We start from the raw sequence: 23,853 nt of genomic DNA on the forward strand, positions 1-23,853 counted from the left end.
GCCCCCACCCCACCCTGTCAGGCCGCCCCACTCCCTGGAGCCTCAAGTCTCTCGAGGTGCATCTTCTCTCACTGAGGCCAGACCAGGCAGTCCTCTGCTGTATAAGTGTCAGGGGTCTCATACCAGCTAGTGTATGCTGCCTGGTTGGTGGCTCAGTATCTGAGAGTTCTTGGGGCACATGATATTTTTAAAAAGTGTGGAACTAGATGCTCAGATATCCTGCAATGCCTGAAAATCCATAAACTACAGACAGTAATAGAAAATTCTCTTCATTGTTTCAGAAAATTCACACTGAACATAGAGCCATAACTGTGAACTGACAGGTACATTCAAGAGATATTGGGTCTGGAAAGCCTATAGCTAGCATGCAGATGGAATTAAGATTCATATAGCTCATATGTGAACACCTCCAAAGAAAAAGGTAAAAACAGAAAAAAAAAAAAAAACTTACCAAGCAAACAATATAAAAAGAGGCAAGCTTGGAAGAAGTGCTCTGAGGGAAATCCATTAGAGTTCTTAGGACTCAAGGCGTTCACCAAAAAGAATCCCAAACACAGACAAAAAACACAGCTAGTAAATTAGAACCCTTATAAATAATGCTAGCTACCATGAGTGTGCTTCCATTCACATAGATGAGAAAAGACTCAGTTTATGAAGTAGGCATAATAGAACAATCTGAGAGGCATTAAAAAGAGTTTAAACAGCTGGACAGTGGTGGTGCATGCTTTTAATCCCACCACTTGGGAGGCAGAGTCAGGTGGATTTCTGAGTTCCAGGCCAGACTGGTCTACAGAGTGAGTTCCAGGACAGCCAGGGCTACACAGAGAAACCCTGCCTCAAAAAAACAAAGAAAACAAACAAACAAACAAACAAAAGAGTTTAAACAGTGTTTAAAGATAAAAACGAAGAATGTAGAAAATATGTCCAAGAAAGTTCAATGATGGTTGCTTGTGGCCTACATAAGAAAATTGTCCAAAGATTGGGGACATCTATACTAAACATCAAGTTGTTGCCCTTGAGAAATTATTAGAAAGTCCCTCGTAGAGGAAGATATTCAGAAGTGTGGAAAATAGAATTTCCTTTCTATTTTCATCCTTGCTTGCAGTTTTTTCATATTTGCTAAGTCAATCTTAGGATCTTTAAAAGCTCTTCTAGGAATAATTATATGGATTTGAAATGCAAAATAAAATCTTTTATCCATGTCACCAAAGCATGTCAGTCACACAACTGAAAACTCTCTGATGCTCTAAAATTTGTCTTACTCTCAACTTTCCCATTAATATCAATGAAGACATAGACCAAGACTCATATTTGTTCTTCATTAGTTTTTCATTGCAGAGATTCTATAAATAACAATTCTCTGAAAAAATGAAAAGTGTTCTGTGAGAATCTACTGACTATACAAGACTCACAACAAAAATATTAAATTATTCTTATCATTCTGTGTCAATTGTGTTTTCCATCTTTTATTATCAGTAAGGTGTATAATAAATGTATGTGTTACATGCATATTTATTTCTAACACACCAGTTGTTAAATATTTATCAGCAAACTGCTGATGTGTATCCTTGTTTTTCTGAATAGTGTGTAATAATAAGATGTTGATTCCATCATTCTCCAACTGCTCTACTTTTCTTTCTACCTACTTACAAACACCCACCCCCCCATACCCCACAAGCACAGGAACCCTGCCTCCACTACAGTCATCACAAACCTCATTGTATTTTAATTTCCTTATGTGGCAATTGCATTTGAAATCACCAAGCTTCATGGGCTTAGAATCAAGCAGTTCAATTGCAATGGTTCAGTCTCCAGAAGACGGGGGATTGGAAGGCAGGGGAGGGAGAAGTAAAGGGATGAGAATGGCAAAGGAAAGAGAAAAGGAGGGGGAAAGGGAAGAGAATCTTGGACTTGGGCTCTAATGCCAGAGATAATTCAGGGATATAAACATTTGTGCTACCACTTTACATACATTTCTCCTGACACCATCATTCTCCTGAATACATCTATTTCAAGACAAAAATCTAGTAAAGTAATAATTGCAAAAATAATAAAGCTGGTTATGATTTCTAGATTTTCAAAGTCTCAAGGCAACCTTTCAAATGTTGATTTTCAGAGAGCTCTTTGAGAAACAAAATTGAAGCATGCTAAGGCAAAGGAGACTCAAGCCAGTCCATGTACTCCGCTTTCAAAAAAAAAAAAAAAAAAAAAAAAAAAAAAAAAAAACAGCAACAACAACAAGAAAAAATAAACTGCTTAACTTAGCACTGACAAAGTTCTTTTTATACGATAGACTTCTGAAAGATCAGATGCAAATGTGAATTGGCTATTTCTACTAATTAGACACAGAGTGACAGAATGACTTTCAAACTCTCTGGAGACAAAAGAGTACAGTAGCTGACAGATGCTACTCCTAGCTATGATTTGGCACATCGGGCAGCTGTCACAGATACCTAGAGAAATTCCATTTAAAATTAATTTCCCATCAATCCAGAGAGCCTTCCCATGCCTCTCAGAAGAGGAATATCTCCTCTTTAGCACATAGTAAACATAGCTACTTGATAAAAGATCCCTAGGGAACTCGCCTTCGAATGTGGCAGATGACGGCTAAACAGTTTTACTGTTTTAGGCCATCAACATAGGATTAAGGATATTTACCAAGCACTGTACAAAATAAACTTCTGAAATATCTATCTCTTGTGTTTATTTAACTAGGATCTTTCTGATGGGAAGAGAAGAATTACAAGATAAATTGCCAGTAATTTGGATGCAGTGTCAAGGGAAAGGGCAGACACTGTAATTTTTGCTGGACCACTTCAAGAAGCCCCCTTTTTACACACTGCAATAATTTTCTTCATTAAAATCTTGCCATTAATAGGCACCTATACATTTTTTTAAAAGACATTTTAATACATGTTTTTCAACATAGCCCCAAAGAAAAGCAACCAATATATATTTGTATACTGGAAGTTTCAGTGATTAGAATCTCTTAGAATAAAGCCGATCACAGTCTGTTAATTTTTTTGTGATCTGGTTTATTGTTACTTAGATACCTTCAATGTCATGAGAATGAAAGGCATAGGAAGATGAAAACCTATTCAGGTTTAGAAAACTTAAAATCTTTTTGGGTGAATCATATATATTCTAAATACAAGAAAAATTTTCAAGCAAATGTTGAAAATATATTGTCCTACAGATTACCATAAATAAAAGAACACAAGATTGACATAATCAAAGTGAAAATATCTCTGTCTCAAGACCATTTCAGACTCCTCCTGAAATTTAATTTCTTCATGGATGATCAAGTCTCAGAAAGCAAAAAACACTGAGCTCAATTGTAATGATGTATCTGAGTTCATGATGTACTTTCATATGCATTTGTCTTCTTTGAGATCCTCAACATTATTACTATCTTCCAATCTCATTGCATACATAAGAAATTATTTAACATAAAGTTAGGTTATCAGTTCACAGGCAATGGTCATGACTGATCTATGCGTAAGAGTTAAATGTCTTGAATTTTAACCCAGTGTACTTTCTAAAATGCATACTTTTACATAACTTCAAATGAACACATGTCAATCATATTGTGCAGATTATTGCCCTTAATAGATTGGACAACTGTTGCAGGATTTTCCCTGTCCAATTACATTAGGGCAGCAGGAGGCCTGTGATTGCACAAGAAAAGGGGAGGTAGGGCTAAGAGTGGCAGAGACAGAGAGCATAGGAGGAACAGAGGAGAATGGAGGCAAATGTGAACCAATGTGTAGTTACAATATCATAAGCTTAGAATAATTGGGATAAAGATTTTATCATTATCAGTTAGCTCTGAAATTATTGTATTGGCATATTATAAATTGTGATTTTATTGACACATAAATCTGATTGGTTAACTATAAGCTTTAAGAGTTTTAATTCTACCCGATAATTGGGTATTGTGATGGCTGACCATGGGGTGCATGGGGCATTGCGTGGTATTGAGAGGAACTGGGGAAATGGGGGCATGCCTACCAGGGAGTTGGCGGTCAGAGAGACCTCTGAGTTGATATCACCTGACTGGAGTTCTCTGTGGCCACCTGGTGCCAGCTCTAGCATGGGAACTTGCCAGTTCGATTTTTTTAAATATTTCCTCCAACAGACAACTACAGAAGAATCCAAAGATCCAGGACCATAAATTTGAGATGGGATATGTTAATGTTTTAATAAAATAAATACTTGTCAATATATCTATTTTGGGGTCTAAACCCAACCTATCTCCATGTGTCTGTCTTGTACTCCACTATGTCTTCATATGGACTCTAGCTCATTTCTGAATGTGATCCTCAAAGAAAGCCATTTTCTAGCTGTGGTGATGAAAGATAGTAGGATTCAGAAAGTAGTAAATAGACCATGAACACAATGGATAAATTTTAGGGAGAATGTTAACTTTATATGGAACAGATTGAGGATGGAAGCTCCACAAGGAAAACATTCTGAAGTGGTTTTGTCTAATACTCTAAACAAAATGTATTCTATAGAGAAAATTTTATTTTATGATATAATTATGAACTGAGGGATTCATGTGTCAAATGTCAGTATTGTATTGCCTATATTATTCTTCCCATACCTGTTCATTTTGCAAGAAATAAAACATAATATTAATTATAGGAACGTTATAAAGGCCTGTTTATATGATGAGAAATTTACAGCTAAAATATACATAACAAGGTACTAAAAGCTTGCCTAGAACTATTTAAGCACAGTAAACAATATAAAGAATATGGAATATATGATAAGACTGAGTTTTGCCTGTAGATGTCATTTATACTTACATTTGCTTTTAGTTGTTTTATTTAATTTAATTTTTTTTTTTACTTATTCACTTTACATCCTACTCACTGCCCCCTAGTCATCCCTTCCTACAATACGTCTTCCAGCCCCCTCTTCCCTTTTCCTTTGAGTAAATGGGCCCTCCCTCTGGGTATCCTCTCTCCCTTGAACCTAGCACTTCAAGTCTTTTCAAGGCTAGGCTCTTCCTTTCACACTGAGGCCAGACAAGGCAGCCCAGCTAGTAGAACATATCCTACATTCAGGCAATAGATTTTGGGATATCCCCTGCTCCAGTTGTTCAGGACCCATATGAAGGGCAAGCATCACATCTGCTATATATGAGCAGAGAAGCCTAGGTCCAGTCCATGTATGCTCTTTGGTTGGTGGTTCCAACTCTGAGAGCTCCAAGGGTCCAGATTAGTTGACTCTGTTGGTCCTCTGTGTAGTTCCTATCCCTCTTAGGAACCACAATCATTCTTCTTATTCTTCTATGAAAGTTCCTACACTCCATCCACTGTTTGGCTGTGGGTGTCTGCATCTGTCTGAGTCAGCTACTGAGTGGAGCCTCTCAGAGGACAACATGATCCTGTCTGTAAACATAACAAAGTATCATTAATAAGGTTAGGGATTGATGCTCGTCCATGGGATGGAACTCAAGTCAGGCCAGCTATTGGTTGGCCATTCCGTCAGTCTCTGCTCCATCCCTTGTGCCTGCATTTCTTATAGAAAGGATAAATTTTGAGTCAAAAGTTTTGTGAGTGGGTTGATGTTCTGATCACTCCACTGGAGTTTCTGGCTGGCTGCAGGAGATTGTCTCTTCAGGTTCCATATCCCCTAGTTAGTGAGTCATAGCTAAGCTAATCCTTACAGGGTTCAAGTAATTGTTTCAGAGCCCTTATAATCCAGTTTTCTTTAGAAATGTCACTGGGAACATAGGCAGAGGCCTGCTTAACTAATCCCTGAGATATTTCTATGTCTGATTAAGTTGATAACCAAAATTAACTATTACCGGGCTGGGGAGATAGCTCAGTGAGGAAATTGCTTACTACATAATCAAGAGGACCTAGGTTCATATTCCCTCCATTGATATAAAAACCTGGACATGGCAGCATGTCCCAATTTTAATTCTGGTGTGGACAGTTAGTGAGAAGCAGGTTCCAGGGACTCACTTGCCTCTGAAAGGACACACTTCAGAGGAGACTCTATCTCAAAACTTTAAAAAGGAATAGAGGAAGCTACCTGATGGTGACCCTGTCCTTCACTTGTGAGTACACACAAAAAGATGCATATCCAGACACAAGTCCATGCCTTTCCATATACCAGAGGTGTGGAGAGGAGAGAAAAAGCAGAGATGTATAGTCACACTTTTACTTTTTAATTCCACTTGGGCACTCACCAGGGTGTTGATTCCAACTCAGTCCTTCACTTCTGAAAAAGTCTCATGAATGTTACCAGAAATAATGATAACCAACTATTGAGGTATTCTTTAGTCCTTTCAAGGCAATAGCAAAATTTGACAATCATTCTACATCATTTTTCTTTTTTATTAGATACTTTCTTTATTTACATTTTGAATAATATCCCCTTTCTAGGTTTCCCCTCTGAAATTAACCCCTGTCCCCTTCCCCCTCCCCCTGCTCACCAACCCACCCTCTCTCACCTCCTGGCCCTAGCATTCCCATACACTGGGGCATAGAACCTTCACAGGACCAAGGGTATCTCCTCCCATTGATGCCCAACAATGCCATCTTCTGCTATACGCTATACATATGCTGCTGGAGCCATGAGTCTCACCATATGTACTCTTGGGTTGGTGGTTTAGTCCCTGGGAGCTCTGAGGGTACTAGTTAGTTCATATTGTTGTTCGTCCTAAGGGGCTGCAAGCCCTTCAGCTCCTTGGGTCCTTTCTCTAGCTCCTTCATTGGGGACCCTGTGCTCAGTCCAATGGATGGCTGTGAGCCTCTACTTCTGTATTATTCGGGCACTGTCAGAGCCTCTTAGGAGACAGTTATATCAGGCTCTGTCAGCCAGCACTTGTCTGGGTTTGGTGATTTTTTAAAGTAGATTATAGTAGGAAGAAACAAACTAAAGTCTATACAATCTTAATAGCAAGTAGTCTATTGTTGGTGTGTTTTCACACTTATCAAGGATTAACTTATTTTCTAATTTTAATTTTAAAAGCAAGCCCATGTAAGGAATACTCTCAAAAAAGGAAAATAATTAGGCATGATTTTCATTCTTTCATTTCAGTTCTTGGGAGATGTACAGTATCATTAAAATGCTATAGAGTAATAATTTATTTACTTTTTTAGTTTTTATATTAGCTTGAAATTTTATATATTTTCCAAAAAGCTTTCATAATAACTTTTTTCTTTCGTGCAAGAATTGTTGGAAAGCAGGCCACCTCTAAGTTTTCCTATATATGCTAACTGGCCATCCTTGTCTCTCAATAACAAAGGGAAGATATTTTCTCATTTATAATTTTTTTCTCTTTCTCAGGTAAACCTCTGAACATCCCTTGCAAAGCTTTCTTTGGATTCAGTGGGGAGTCTGGACCAATGATCTACTGGATGAAAGGCGAGAAGTTTATTGAAGAACTGGCAGGTCACATTAGAGAAGGTGAAATAAGGTACAGGAGTCCACTTGTTGATTTTTCTTTACTGTCTTTGCAATTTATCAGTAAATCATGCTCATTGCAACTGCCAACCATCCCATTCTCTAAGACCTAATGTGTTGGAGAGACCAAGAGTTATACCTTCTTTTAAAATGCACATTTGTAAAATTGCTTATTTGCAGTTGTCTAATAGTCTTTTCTGAGGTTCTTGGAAGATGCCATCAAAATCTAATGATCCCCTCAAAGCTGTTGAAGCAGATTTCATCATGATTCCAAGCTTAGATCACTGTTTGTGTGCCAGTAATTAGCAGGGCTTTAAACTTTGCTGGTGACATCTCAATTTGCTGGGCAAATCTTTATTTACTCCTTGGGGATCAAACAACCTTTGTATGTCATAACTGTAAGGTTGTAGTAGAGGTAGAAATCTGATACTTTGCCAAATGACTGTTGATTCTCAATGTTTATTTAGTTCTTAAAAGAAACTGAGCCTTCTGTATAGCACATCCTTCAGTGTTTCTAATTTTCCTCTTATTGTTATACCATCTTGGTGTGTATCTATTAGTTCAATTCATTTGCTTTGTGTTTTTAGACTTATTATATCTTTTATTTGAGATTATAATAATAATTGCATCACTTCCCCTTCTCTTTCCTACATCCAAACCCTCCCAAACCCTCTCCTTGCTCTCTTTCAAATCCACAGCCTCTATTTTTCAATAATTTTTGCTCTATACATCTATTCATATGTATATATATATATATATATATATATATATATATATATATATATATATATATATGTCTAAATACATAAAAATAACCTACCCATTTGGTATAATGTTACTTGTATGTACATTTTCAGGGCTGACCATTTTGTATTGGATAACTAACTGCTGTGTTCTTCCCTGGGGAAGGCTATTTCTCCCATTCTCAGCACCCTTTGTATCCTGTAGTCTTTTGTGTAGGCCTAGGCCTTCCTGGGATTTCCTCCACCCATTTTATCATGTATATTGTTGTTGTCCTTGGTCATCTCCTGTTTAGGCAGTCATGTTAGTGAAACTTTATGGGTATAGCTTCTGCAATCCCTAGGAGATACAATCTCACAGCAAACTTTGTTCCCACGTCTCTTAATAATCTTTCCACCTCATCTTCTACACTGTTCCTCAAATCTTAGTTGTGTAGGTTATTTTGTAGATTTACCTTTTGATTGGTTCTGCTATTCTGTAATGATTTTTTTCTGTTGCAAAGAGAATTTTCTATGATGAAGAGCCAAGACTCTGCTTATTTTTGGTTATAAAGACAAATATTCATAACACAGCTAGGAGTTGAGATGGTGTCTTAGTTAGGGTTTCATTGCTATGCACAGACATCATAACCAAGGCAACTCTTATAATGGTCAACATTTAATTGAGGCTGGCTTACAGGTTCAGATGTCTAGGCCATTATCATCATGGCAGGAAGCAAGGCAATGGGCAGGCAGACCATATGCTAGAGGTGCTGGGAGTTCTACATCTTGATCTGAATGCAAGTAGGAAAGAACGATTGTCTTCTGCAGGCAGCCAGTAAGATCTCTCTTCTGCACAGGGTAGAGCTTGAACATAGAAACCCTCCAAGGCCTGCCTACACAATGACACTCTTCCTCCAACAAGGCCCTGTGACAGTCAGTGTTCATGTGTATACTCAACAATTCTAACCTATAGATTTATAACTTCCCTAAAACCATATTTGAAAAGAGTACATTTCTAGGAAAATAGTTTAGGAAAATGTATTTGACATTGTCAGGTATCACAGAGATCAAAAACAGGTGACCCCACTTCATACTCTTTAGGATAGTTTAAATAAGAACTATGAGCTATAAATTATGTTGGTGAAAATGTAGAAAAATTGAGAACCTCACATACTGGTGATACAAATGTAAATTAGTACCATAATTTTGAATAACAATCTGTTAAATCCTTAAGCATAGAGTACTAGATGATGCAGCACTATACCTTCTAGGTGTATACCCAACACAAATCAAAGCCTATATCCACATAAGAATATGCATATGAAGTGGATAAACAATCTAAATGTCTATCACACAGTGGACTAATATCATAAACAGTCCTGAAAATATCTGTAAAAATAAGCCCATGTGTGATTTCATTTGTAAGAATGCAAATCTACAGAGCTGTAAAGTTGATCCCTGACTGTTTAAGTCTGCTGTGGATAGATGCTATAAGTGGTGCTTAGAGTCATATTGTATAGGTGCGAGCTTTTTGCAAGTGTTGCCAAATCCAAATACACGTTCAATTGTACATACAGTTCAGTAGGGCTTTTGTAACTTCATAATATTGGAAAACCACTACCTTTATCTACTGCAAGAATATTTTCAACACTCCAAAACAAAAACCTGGACCTCATAGAATAGGACTTCTTTTTGACAAAATAAAAGTATTTTACATGGCCTTGGAGAGATTGCTCAGTGTTTGAGAGCACTGGCTGCTCCCTCAGAGGTCCCAGAGTCAACTACAAGCACACACAGAGCAGGAACCAAATATCTGAGACTCCAATTCCAGGTGATCCAGCACCTTCATGTAGGCATACATGTCAGCAAAGCATCAATATATATCAAATAAATAAATAAATAAATAAATAAATAAATAAATAAATAAATATTTTAGATAATCAAATCATGATTGCCAATATCAAACATTATAAAATGATGAAATATTGATCTCCAATGGGAAAATCACCTTGTTTGTGAATTTTATCTCAATAAAGCCATTTGAAGAGTATTTCAAGGTATGGTACAACTAAGGCTAGCATTGAATACCTGATCCACCCTGGTACTGATACTTTCAGCAATGGACTACCTCAACAGGTTTTTTTGAAAAAGCTATTTTCATTATGTATTTTTCTAGGTTTTCTTTTTATCGGCTCTTTAAGAAATATCTACCGTGTGTTTTCATCCCACTCACTCTTTCCCCCAACTCCTCTCATAGCTGCTCCATTTCCCTACCCACCAAATGCTGTTCCTCTACAATGTTTTTCATTTTGATTTTGTTGGTAGCCTGGCATAGCATAGTTCTACAGAAAACAGTGATTCCTACATCTAAAGTCCTTGAACTTGAAGTTTTCTGTTAGTACCATTATAGTAGTAAAGTTTAGTGATTTACTTGCGGCATATATAATTGAACTTACTTTAAGTCATTTTATAATAGTCAAAGTTAAAATTATTGTCACTGTCTCTACTTTAGAGTGGACCACTATTCAATTTTTTTCTGAGTAAGAAACTCTCCCTCAAAAGGACACATGTTAAATATATTTGTACCTAGTTAGTTCCTAATTGCATTTCTATTATCCAAAAGCTCTGAGCTTGTTTTCTTCAGCAAGAATAATAATTGCATGAACCCAAACTAATTACCTCCCCTTTCTAGGATATGACTGAGTGGATTTTTAAAAATAAAGAGTTCTATTGGGCTATAAATGTCAGGCAATAAACAACACACAATTTAAGGTTTACAATCCATACAAGCTGATTGATGTATGCATATACTTGCAAAACACTTGCCATAAAGAAATTATCACCCCTGTTTCCTGGTACTCCTTTGAAATCTTTTCCACAACACTGATCTTCTTGTCACTATAAATCAGTCTACATTTTGTAGTTTTATATAAACAGAATAATATAGCAGATATGCTATGTGTTTGGATTATTTTATTTGACAAGTCAATTCGGCTTGGGTTATGTGCATAAATAGCTCTTTCTCTTAATATCAATAAGAGATATCATATAAGAGTTTGTTCTGTCCACTTGTCTGTTGTTTGCATTTGAGTTGTGTCTAATTTGGATTCAGTAAAGATGATATGAACATTAATATACAGATGTCCATATGTAACTATACTTCCTTTTTACTTTGCTAAATATCTAGGTATTTAGTATTAAATATCTAGGTATCAAGTAGGCAAATAATATATAAAGTGTACATTTATATTTTTACTTAATTTTCAAATATTTTAAACTATTTCAGTGCAACTTATGGCAAATTTATTAATTGTTCACCTTCACATATAACACTCATTTAGCATTTTTCAATATAGTATCTTGTTAATGAGATAATTTAATTGAACACATTCATTGAATCAAAGAGCAAAAGCATGAAGGCTAAGAATGTCTTCCTAATTTACAGAGTAATTTAGCTTTGATGCAAGTATTAGGCTTATTGTTACAGACTACTCTGGTTCTACATATCAGGCTGGGAATATTTTTTAAGGATACACAGATATATATAGAAAAATAAAAACATATAAATTGTGTTTCAAAACATATTTAAACATGAAATAAACAAACCAGAAAATGTACAAAAGTACATAAATATATATGATATATAATTATTAGTATTTATTATATTATTAAAATGCCCATGAATTTACATATTTTAAAATACATATTACTTTGAATTTAATACCACCTTTACTTTGGGTTTTCTAGTTTTGACTCACAATGGAAAGTAATATGCAACAGACAAATGACACTTTTGGAATAAATGGACTCACAGTTGCTAATAGTACAGAGAGCTGGGGATGGTTCAGCAAGTGACAAGCACATTCCAATATTTGAACCAAAATCTATCATAGTTTCTGCCAGTTTTAGTCTGCATCCTACTGTGGTCTCACTATCCCTTAAAATACCTGTGTGAGAAAGATCAATGCTGCTGTGAAAGTTGATTTTATGTAGTAGTAGTAGTAGTAGTAGTAGTAGTAGTAGTAGTAGTAGTAGTAGTAGTTGTTGTTGTTGTTGTTGTTGCTGTTGTAGTTGTTGTTCTAGTCAAAACCAAGTCATAGCTGGGCAGTATTAGCACACACCTTTAATCACAGCACTGCAGTGGTAGAGGCAGGCAGATGTCTGTGTCTAGGCCAGCCTGGTCTGAAAGAGAGTTCCAGGACAGCCAGGGCTGTTCCACAGAGAAACCCTGTCTCAAAAACACAGCAAACAAACAAACAACAACAAAACCTGGTATAGTTGGACAGGCCCACTAACCCAACCTGTGCACAGTTACTATAAAAATGTTGCAAGTATAAGTAATTTTTCTGCATTCTGAAATATAAATCTTTTATCCAAAATTATTTTCCTAATGACAAGGGAGCCACCTTTTTTATTTATTTATTTATGTATTCATTTATGTATTTATTTATTTTGCATTTAACAGAGTTTATGCAGTTCTGGCAGTCCTGGATTTCTGTGTGGCTGGGCTGTGTTTAACTCACAGAACTCCTCCTGCTTCTGCCTCCTACATGCCTGAATTAATGGTGGGAACCTCCACCCTTTTATTGTCCTCTCTTTTTAGGGAGGGGGATATAATTCCAATATTTCTCCCTCCCTTTTCTTCCCTCTAAGCCTTCTCAAGTCCCCATCCCCTCTCTCCTTCAAATCCATGCCTTCTTTTCTCATTGTTATTGTATATTTATGTATACATGTCTTCCAAACTATAACCTACTTATGGTGCTTATTGTTGCAGCACTTTCTCTGTCCAATCACATTAGGGCAGAAACAGGTCTATGATTGGACAGCAATAGGGAGGCGGAGCTAGAAGTTTAGGAGTGAGAGGTCAGAGGTCAGAGAAGAAGAGACGTCAACATGGAAGCGGTTGAACAGGAGGACGATCCAGACCCCACAAACAGCCACAAGTAGTTAAGGTTTTCACAAGGTTAGAATAATTGGGTTAAAACATTGTCTTTATCATTTGGCTCTGAAATTATTGGATTGGCATCTTGTAAATTGTCATCTTATTGATAAATAAACCTGATTGGATAATTAAGCCTTAAGAGTCATGTTTCTACCAGGTAACTAGGCGCTAGACAACTGATTGTAGGGTATGTGGGGCGTTGCATGTAAGCGAGATGATCTTGCTAGCTGGGAGAAAATAGCAGGAGCCTGACGGGACATAGTGATGTGGCCAGCCAGTATCAGGGGTACTAGAAAAGAACGTGGTCTGGCAAGCCAGGAGAAAATGCAGGGTAATCTCTTTTTTTAATATTTCCCACAACAGTTTATATTGTTACTTGTACGTATATTCTCAAGGCTGAACCTTTGGACAACCAATTTGTGTTTCCGGGGAGGAGCACCTCTCCTGCTCCCAGCTTTATTCAGGTTGCCCAGTGTTTCCGGGGAGGAGCACCTCTCCTGCTCCCAGCTTTATTCAGGTTGCCTAGTGTTTTGTGCAGGCCTGAGGCTTTGTGGGCTTTTCCCCATCCAATTTGGCCTGTCCATTGCTGGTAGCCTTAGGAATCTTTTTAATATTGAAATATTTATTAGGAAAATAAAGTATTAGCATTCTTATTTCCTCAAATGTCTATCACATCTAAGTGCTGGAAGACTTTGGACTCTCCTAGAAAATAACATTTATTTGTTTGGCAAAGTAGCTTAATATTTCTCAAAACTTTTGTACAGAAAATTTGTAAATATACTACAGATAATTCCTAATTATCTTAACTAAATTTCTCCTATTTTTATTAATGACTTCTGTTTATATATTTATTAGAACATGAATTAAAAGCAATCATACACGTTAACTAAGATCCATTTTTCAATTCGGATTCCTTTAGCTTTTGCTGACCTTTCTTTCTCCAGGATTAACTTTTAAGGCAGATGCATAGTTACACTGACATGTTCACCATTTTAAAAGGAAAAGCTGCTGTTCTCTAGAGCTGGTAGAAGACAAAACATATAAACGTGAAGTGAAGCCAGAGCCAGAGCCAGAGCCAGAGCCAGAGCCAGGGCCAGAGCCAGAGCCAGAGCCACTATATTAGGTGCTAAATGAGTCAGCCATTAGGGTCTTGCAAAATGCTATTGTTTATTTGATTTGGTTGTATTTTCTTCCTTTAGATTATCCCAACCCCCCACTAACAGTTTTTTTTTTTAAAGGAGAAATACATAACTTACTTGCACTGGTGGAAAGTTGCAGAGTGTTTGTTTTGAAAATTTTACAAAACCCACTAGCTAAATAGAGACACCTTTAGAGAAATAAAAACGAAGAGGCAGGGATTCCTGGCCAAGATAAATACATAGTCAGCCATTTTGTAATATTAATTGTGTGATCTGTGATTTATTTAGCAGCTTGTGTGTGTTCCAGCATTCCTTCAGGCTATGGACATTTATGCTAACATAGGAATTAATTACTAGACCCTGTCTTCTAGCCTCCAAAGTCAATGTCCTTGAAAGAAACATACAAGATTTTTTTTGTTTATTTGTTACCGCTCATAGCAGTTTAGGACAAATAACACAGTTTAATCAAAACTGATAATGATATACTTACTAGAACCCAGGGATTATCTGAGTTCTCCTATGACCCATAGATTTTATCCAATGGGCCTACCTCTAAATACAAAATGTTAAGATTTTAATTAGAGGATTTCTCTTACAGGAACTCCTTTTTAAAAAAAACTGACTTCTAGATACATGTTTTCCTCCAGAGCTGTCTTTCTTTCTTCAGATTATCACAATAACCTATTTTAGAGTATGTAATTTATAAAATATTTGTCATCATCATGAAGGTTAGGAAAGGCAAGATCAAGGAGTCATCAGATTTGATGCCTGGTGTGGTCCTGTTCTTCACATAAGGCATCCTCAGTGTGTCTTCACATAACAAAAGAGGGAAGTAGGTTTTCTTGCATCTCGTTGATAAAAGCACTAATTCTATTCATGAGAGCAAGGCCTTAATGACTAAAGCAAATTCCAAGTGTCCAATTGTTGACACAAATATATTTGGTATTCTTAATATATGAGCTTTGAAAGAGAGACAAAAACATATAGATTTTATAAAGAGCATTCTAATTGGCTCCAGTTTTGATCATGTTGTAGTTCTTGGGCTGTGCGTGCATATCAACAGTGCATTGCCTGGAAGTATAATGATGATTACTAGAGATTGGGAAGGAGAAAGGGAAAGGTTATTCTATTTTGTCAGCGTGTGCTATTTATGTACATAGATCTGATATATGAAACTCCATTAATATTCCAGTTAGTACCTATTAAATTTCTTAAAGTTCATTGTAAAGTAAATAAAACAGAAAATGTAAGTAAGGAGTCATCCAGCAATTGACAAATGAAGAACCAGCCCTTCTGCCTAGACTCTCATTTCCTGGGCTTGGAGACAGCTTTGGCCTATGAGCATGCATTGCAACTTGCAACATCTTTCCCAAAGAAGTGGTAGGCTTAGGATTCTGGAGGATGACAGGACTAGAGGGAAGAAAGGGACAATGAAAGTAATATAGTTCTGTTTCAATTAAAAACATGTTAAAAGCAAATAAAATAAAATATGCTACCTAGAGGAAATAGTCTGATATTTACTGGCAGACTAATCTGCCAGGGTGGTCAATGATATAATGTTCCTTGATCTTCAGGAAGTACAACACAGCAGTTTTCCAGTGGCTTGTCCATCTTTGAGTACAAATCCTGGCCAATGTTTCAGGATTCTTTTTGTTTGCTTTCTGGGTTACTTTCATTTCTGAGATTCCCTAACACTTCTTGATTTGCACATATTCCCTATAATTTCACTTTAAGAAAGGATAGGTGTAGCCCTTCCATATCTCTGGGATTGCTAAAGCAAAAACTGATCCACAAGAAAATCTGAATCCATAATGAGGTATCTAATTACACTTGACAGCCTGTCCGAGACAATTACACCAAAACTCTTCTACTATGTAAGATGTAATTTGTAGAAGTGGTGAGATTTTCATGTGTGCCCTGTAGGTTTCATTAGATTTTCTATGATATGAAATCATTCCAAGGAATCTACAAAATTCGTCATGCCTTTTCAGATAATTCAAATAATCATTAGAAGAAGAATCTATTGGGGCTCTTACTGTAAGGAGCTTTATAATTTCTATGTGCCTGCTAAAGCTAAACAAAAACTGGTTTTTCAAAGTAGAAATAAGCCGGGAGGTGGTGGCACATGCCTTTAATCCCAACACTTGGGAGGCAAAGGCAGGCGGATTTCTGAGTTCAAGGCTAGCCTGGTCTACAGAGTGAGTTCCAGGACAGCCAGAGCTACACAGAGAAACCCTGTCTTGGAGAAAGAAAGAAAAACCAAAGTAGAAATAAGGAGTTCACAGGAAGGACTAGCCTTTGAGGGTCAGCACCTTACAAAGTCTCCTTCAGTTGTGCCTGTGTACATGAATTTCTTTAAGTTAATATTCAAGACTTAAAAATTCAACACACACACACACACACACATATATATATATTTTACTTTGCTACAGAGGTATACATTACACATTAGAAGTAAAAATTCCAGATAACATTGACCCAATCTTATTAAACAAAAAAGGAAAAGACTTTAAGAATTCCTACAGGGATGCAAGTTCTATCTAATTGGTTAAAGAGCCTAGATGAATTTCACAACTGTTTTGCTGCAATAGAGAATGATTTTCTATTATAAATCTCACTCAATAAATTCCTCTATCAATTACAAATATGTTTTCCTTGGGCAATACTATAAAACAATTTACCATTTTTTTTAATAATTGTTGACCTCCACATATTCAATCTATCTTCAGGTTTATCAGAAACGCTTCTTTAAATGCAAATAATTTCATTTCCACTCAATTCCTGAAAGGCTACAAACTGAATATAGACTTTGTTTGCTTTGAGTATTGATTTCTTCCCTCTTGCTTTTAGTTCTTTCTGTCCTACATGTCATTCCTGGAAGTTACCATGTTCTCTATGGATGAGTGAACGTGATACTCTAACAAAAGGGAAAATAGATGTAAATTAAAATATTTTATTCTTAAAGTGACTATTGAGAAGCTACAAAATAACCTATTATGAAATCATACTTCTGGACCAGTGAGATGGTACTTACTGCTAAACCTGATGATGTAGGTTCATATGATGAAAAGAGAACACTGACATCCACAAGTTGTCTTCTGACCTCCAAAATGCTCTGGGACACGGGTTTCCCCACATACAAAAAAGCATATGCAAGCTTTAAAAATAAACCTTTTTGACAAAACAATAGCAATGTGTATTTTTTCCCATAAAAACAATTATGTGTCACTAAATGAAAGGAATATATTCTGAGAAGTATTCTGTAAGGCAATCACATGCTGTGTGGATATCAGAGTATATGCATGCACAGATCATGCTGGCTATGTTGCAAGTAGTTGTCACCTTAGGGGGACAGGGTCATATATGTATCCATCATTTATCTAAATGTCTTTATGTCATGGATGCCTATGTAGAGGAACTAATTAGAGTCCCAGAGCAAAATGACAGACTCTGTTCTGGCAACTTCACACACATTTTTTTTCAGTGCCTTTAAGCACTCCACACACTCTTGATCTTCCCAGAGTTAGGCTTCAAAAGTAGTCTCTTTTCTTGACTCACTCTCTGCCCAGCTACCAGCAGAAGGAACATGAATCAATCAACTTCATTTGATTTAAATAAATTGCAAATCATAACGCCGCTATAGGTAAAAGTGCATTTTATAAATCATACAAAAGCTTCGATAGGAAAATAAAGCTTTTATAGGCAGTATGGTTTTAGTCCAGGTCAGCCTTAATTGCCATTAATCTGAAAACTGCCATTTCTCTGAAATAACATTTTTTTGAAGGAGGAATGGTATTCACTATTCACATTTCTACATTGAGTTTTAGCCTTGATACATAGATCAAATATTTAAAGTCCATCTAAGACATATTGATTAATTTCTCTTCATTTCTGAGTGTACTTCAGATACCCCAGCCTCTACCCTATTTAGTTTTGGATTGTAGGTTTTGCTGGACAAGAATTATGATATTAATAACAGCACCACTATTTCCCATTTTATAAAATTCAGGACATTGCAAAACCATTTGACATTCTAAATCACATTTGGAGTCCCATGGTAGTCAGCTGAACTAAGGAGCGTTAGCCTTACTTGGCAACTAAAGAAACGAAGGTTTAGAGACTAAGGTAAGAGCTTCCCTTCAGCCGTTTACAAGTAGAATTCGGCTAGATTGAACTCATAAAAACATATCTCTCAAGATCGTCTGTTGTCCAGAATATGTTGGAGCATTCCACATATGGGCTACAGAGAGACAAAACTTTCCCGGGACTGAAAGAGTGAAAGTCAGTATGGAGTGAGAATAAGCAGCCCCGCCATTAATCAGGGTGGGAGGACAGACAGATAAAGCCAGCTGCAAAGTTAACAGAAAACACTGGTTCTCCCAGGGTCATGTAGCAGTTGTAAAATGCCATAAGGACCCGTCCTCCCTTGAGTGATTACTGCTTCCCTGCCAATGATGCCCAGCTCTGCTTTGTTATCAACATTTACTACTAAGGATACCCAATAGTTAAGCCAGCCTAACCTACTGACAGAATGCAAGCCCAAGTTAATTCCCCCTTCCCTTAAAACCATCCCAGCAATTACCAGTTCTTCCCTATGACCTCCTCAGAATTTTAAAATCTTAATGTTATACTTTGTTAAATCAAAGATTAGTTGACAGCTGCTGGACTGCCTCTCCTCAATGTATTGAGTCAATAAATCTGGGCTTGTCAGACTACAGACTTGATGCTGGTCTTGGACTAACAAGGTTTCAATAGGGAAAAAAAAAAAAAGAGAACACATCACATCAAAAGAGAGATTTATTCAATTAAAAGGTTATTTTTTTTAAGCATACCTCCTATCTTTCATATTCTCAGTCATCATCTCTGGACAATGACTACTAATAATTCAGAATAATAACCCAGACACTCTGCATGATACGAAGACATCAAAGGAGGACTCAGTTTGGTTGAAGGGAGTATTTACAGTGAATGAAAATTGGATTTAGACATTATATACTATTTACCTCAATTAAGAAACCAACACAGTTTTCTATTTAAATCCCAGGTGTACAGAAAATTCAGTTAGCCTTAATCCCCAGCCCTGTCCAATTCAATTAACCAATACTTCGCTAATATTTCATTGCCACCATGTTCTTTATCTAAATGCCATGTTGCCATTCCCTTCCAGAGTGCTTCTTTTTAGGTTTTGATCTTTAGGTGAGCAGAAAGCAGACGTCTACAGAAATAGTACAGTTACCAATCTCACTTCATTGCTTACTTATACATTCAGAGTCCCAAATTTATAATGCTTCAGACTATGAATTCAAAATAACAACAACATCAAAAATAATAAAAACAGACACATTTTTAGTAGAACCTACTTCAAACTCTGAATATTGATCTTTTGGTGATAAATACTATGATAACTTGATGTGCTGGGCAGTACTATTGAGCTGCAACTCCTATTCAATCACACAATCATAAGGGCGTAGCTAATTATTTGTGCACAGTAGTGGGACATGGCCTGAGTGTGTAGGTCCGAGGACAATTGTTAGGAGGAAAATCTCTCCTCCGATCTTGTTGATAGGGTCTCACTTGTTGTTGCCATGCTCCAGACTAGTGAGCCTGCCAGCTTCTAAATGATTTTCCTGTCTCTGCTTCCCATCTCCCTGGAAAGGATAGAGATTAGAGATGTGTACCACTGCATCAGGATTTTTATATATGGGTTAAAGGGATTAAGCTCAAGTCAATGGTTTTTGTGACAAGTACTTTTACCTACTAAGCTATTCTACTGGTCCCAAGTCTTTATTCCCTGGGCATCATAGCACTAGTAGAGTAACAGAGTTTGTGATATGGGCATGCAATAAAGCAAACAGACTATGGACTCACTGGCAGAAATGCAGCATTTCAGTAAATGACTAAAAGCACTACTGCTATTGGAAGAAACTTAAAAGTATTTTAGAATTTTCCCCAATAAAACACAGCCTTCATACAGTTTCCATGTGCTGTTGTCTCCTAAACCAGTGAAAGACATCAAAATTGTATAGATAGTAAAGTATCTTATATAAAATGGCATAGTTATATTATATATCCTACATATTTCTCATATATTTTGAATTTATTTTAAGAAAAATAATAAATCTTATATGTATTGAGGGTATAGATAAAATGATTCAATACAGGGATAAATTATGGAATATATAAATCACTTTAATAAACATATCCCATTAAGTATTTATCATTTCTTAATGATGAAAATTTTCAACAACCATTCTTCTACACTTTGAAGTGTATCTTTAGTGTTGTCTATAGTCACCTTATTCTATAGTAACAAACTGAAATTATACCTATCACAATTATGTATGTAACCTAGTACTGCTTGGTCAACATGTCCCATCTGATAATCATTATTTTTCTCTCAATCTCTATGAAGTCAACTACAAAATATACTACACAGGGCCTGAAGAGATAGTTTGGTAGTTAAGAGTAGCCCTTCCAGAGGACTGAGGTTCAGCTCCCATCACCCAGATGGAAAGTACCAACCCTGTGTAACTCCAGTTCCAGAGACTCTGACTCCCTGTTCTGGCCTCCACAGACACTGCTTGCACATAGTATAGATGCATAGAGGCAGGCAAAGATTCATACACATAAAAAATTTCTACATATAAGACAGATCACACATAAATCATTTCCTTATTCCTAAAATTACCCCAACTTATTTATAATACCCTGTACAAAAATGTAAATGCTCTATAAAAGGTTGCTATACTGCGTGAATCATAAAATGATCACAACAAAAATCTTACGTGTTTAAGACTGGGATTATCATTTTCAAATATCTTAAATCTTTGGTTTAATCTGTAAGTGTAGAACTGACAGATAAGGGCAGCTCACCGTTTGTATTTTTTAGTTTTTCCTTTCCATTCATTTCTATAGTTAAACATTCTTAAGAGAATTCAATGAGAGGTAGTGAAAAATAGTTTGAAACAGTGTTGCTCATCACAATTCCAGGCATATGAAGTTTTAATGTTTAATGTCACTGATTGTAGCAAATAAAACTCATATAATATCTTACTAGCATTATCCACATACATTCAGACTTTAAATTTAAGGACTTAATTTACAGATCAAAATGAAAAGCTGAATTCTCCTTTATCCGTGTCCCATAATCAGTCCCATATTCATACATTTGTTAACTTCGACATATCCTTATCATGTAAAGTCTGCAGCATACAACAGCATACATTCCTGGCGCTTTCATTACACATATTTCAAGAAATGTAAAGGGGTGTGTTATCTACCAGTATAGCACTGTGCAAACTACGTTCATTAGCCTAAGAAGCGTCTCTGCCCCACATATTTATCTCCCTACTTCCAAATCACACAAGGATGAAGATCTTTGCCCTATAAATAATTACCTTTTCTAAAACAGCAAACAGTTGGAATCCAACATTCGGTAGCCTTTCTTTTCAGTCTTTTGTTTAGCTTGTTTTCACATCAGACAGCACATGGCTTTTTCAGATTCGCTTCTTTTAATTACTTATATGCATTTGGGGGGTTTTCTGTGTCATTCCATGGTAATGTCCCTTATAAAACAAAAGACACAATATCCCACCTATTCACTGTATTTTAACCAGGTTCTCATGGTGTCACTGGCACTGTGCTAAGTACTAATGATAAAAATGTAAGGCTAAGTAATGCCACATATAGGCATGCCTCCATTTTTTCAGGACTATTTCAGTCACTTATTTAATCATTTTACTATTTTTGTAGAGAACTTGTGTATCTCATGTAAGATTAAGACTCTAGATTTACTATAAAATTATTCATGTATGTCCCTATATTTTTAAAAGCTTCTAAAATAATTTTTCTATGATTGAATTTAGGTACAACAGTGCTGGCTGTACTATAAAACTGGGATGTTTTGAGTATTGGTTTGGTTTGGTACTTAGATATCTCTTATGTAGCTCAGGCTGGCCTGCAGCTTCCAGTCCTGCCTCTGTCTCGCAGCTGCTAGAGCTCCTATTGAATCCTATCACTCTTGTAATTATGAAACATTTTGGAAAGACAAAGGTAAATGAGTTATTATGCATATTCTAATAGCTATATATTATGTATTATGAAGTGAGCAGATACATTGGCAAATTTTTATGGAAAGTTACAATGAAAATGATTAGCAGAAGGTATGACAAACCTTCTCCACCTTCTCCCATCCTGCTCTATCATATCTTGCATTAGTATAGGGTATTTGTTATGATTGATAAAACACTATGAAGCACTACTATGAACTAAAGCTCATAGTCTACCTTGGGAATCACCCTTTGTAATCTATAATTCTATGAGCTCAAGATGCATATAAATTTTTTCTTTTATTATTTATTTTTTTTTTTTACTTATTCACTTTACATCCCCCATTCACTGACCACTTCCAGTCACCCCTCCAACAATCTTTTCCCAATCACTTTCCATTCTCCTCTGAAGGGGTAGGCCTTCCCAAGTATCTACCCACCCTGATACTTCAAGTACCTTCGAGACTAAGCACTTTTCTATATCAATCATTCCAATATCAACCAAATTCTGACTAATCAAAGACAATAAAAATGTGTAAATTGTAATATTTTGGCATAACTATAAGAAGCAGGAGAAATCAGAATCACAAGAGGGGCCACAAAGACCTCAATCTGTCCAAGTTGGCTTTGTAGAGTAAGCCCAGGTTTTGAGGCTAGGGTTTCAGGTAGATTGAGCTGTCTTTGAACTTGCTATGTACCTGAAGCTGGCCTTGAACTGATTCTCCTGCCTTAGCCTCCATGTGCAAGAATTATAGGCATTTCATGCCCGGCTAGGATAACCAATATTTTCTAGAGCCATAGAGTTTCAAGTCTGATTTCATTTGCCTTGCTGCCAGGCTCAGTTTACTCCAGTGACCTGAAAGTTCTGTGTAACTTTTGTGTATACACATGAAGACTTTAAATGCCAACATGATCAATAATTTGATTAAGTCTTTGAATACAAGTCTGTGAAGACTTTGAACATGCTAGGCCCAAGGAGTGGCACTCTTAGGAGGTGTGGCCTTGTTGGAGTAGGTGTATCACTGTGGGGATGGACCTTAAGCTCATCTTAGCTGCCTGGAAGTTAGCATTCTGCGAGCAGCCTTCAGATGAAGATGTAGAATTCTCAGCTTTGCTTGCATTGTGCCTCCCTGAATGCTGCCCTGATCCCACCTTGATGATAGTGGACTGAATCTCTGAACCTGTAATCCAACCCAATTAAATGTTGTCCTTTATTATAAGACTTGCCTTGGTCATGGTTTCTGTTCACAGCAATAAAACCCTAACTAAGACAGAAGTTAATACCTGGAGTAGGGTATTGCTGTGCTAGGCCTGACCATGCTTTTGTTTGGAAAAATATGGATTTGGGGACTTTGGATTTGGAAAGCCATGGAATGCTTTAAGTGGAGCTTAATAGGATATCCTGATAAGAATATGGTAGACTTTGTTGCTGTGAGTGATTTGAATTGTGCCGACCTGGCCCAAGAGGTTTCAGAAGAGAAGAATTTCAATATGTGGCCTAGAGACTGTTTTGTGGTATTTTGGTGAGGAATGTGGCTGCTTTTTGCCCTTGTCTGAAGAGTCTGCCTGAGGCTAAG

General features: G+C 36.6%; 1 protein-coding gene across 2 annotated transcripts in view; it reads left to right on the forward strand.

The window, feature by feature from the left end:
• Il1rapl2 (interleukin 1 receptor accessory protein like 2) overlaps positions 1-23,853 on the forward strand; it is a 1,196,863-nt gene that overhangs the window by 1,134,790 nt on the left and 38,220 nt on the right. For both annotated transcript variants that reach the window (XM_031368558.1, XM_031368568.1), the window contains one exon: positions 7,309-7,438. In XM_031368558.1, the coding sequence (XP_031224418.1) occupies positions 7,309-7,438 (130 nt within the window). The remainder of the gene's footprint in view (positions 1-7,308; positions 7,439-23,853) is intronic.

The sequence above is a fragment of the Mastomys coucha genome, chromosome X, assembly GCF_008632895.1.
Source record: "Mastomys coucha isolate ucsf_1 chromosome X, UCSF_Mcou_1, whole genome shotgun sequence".
Classification (NCBI taxonomy): domain Eukaryota; kingdom Metazoa; phylum Chordata; class Mammalia; order Rodentia; family Muridae; genus Mastomys; species Mastomys coucha.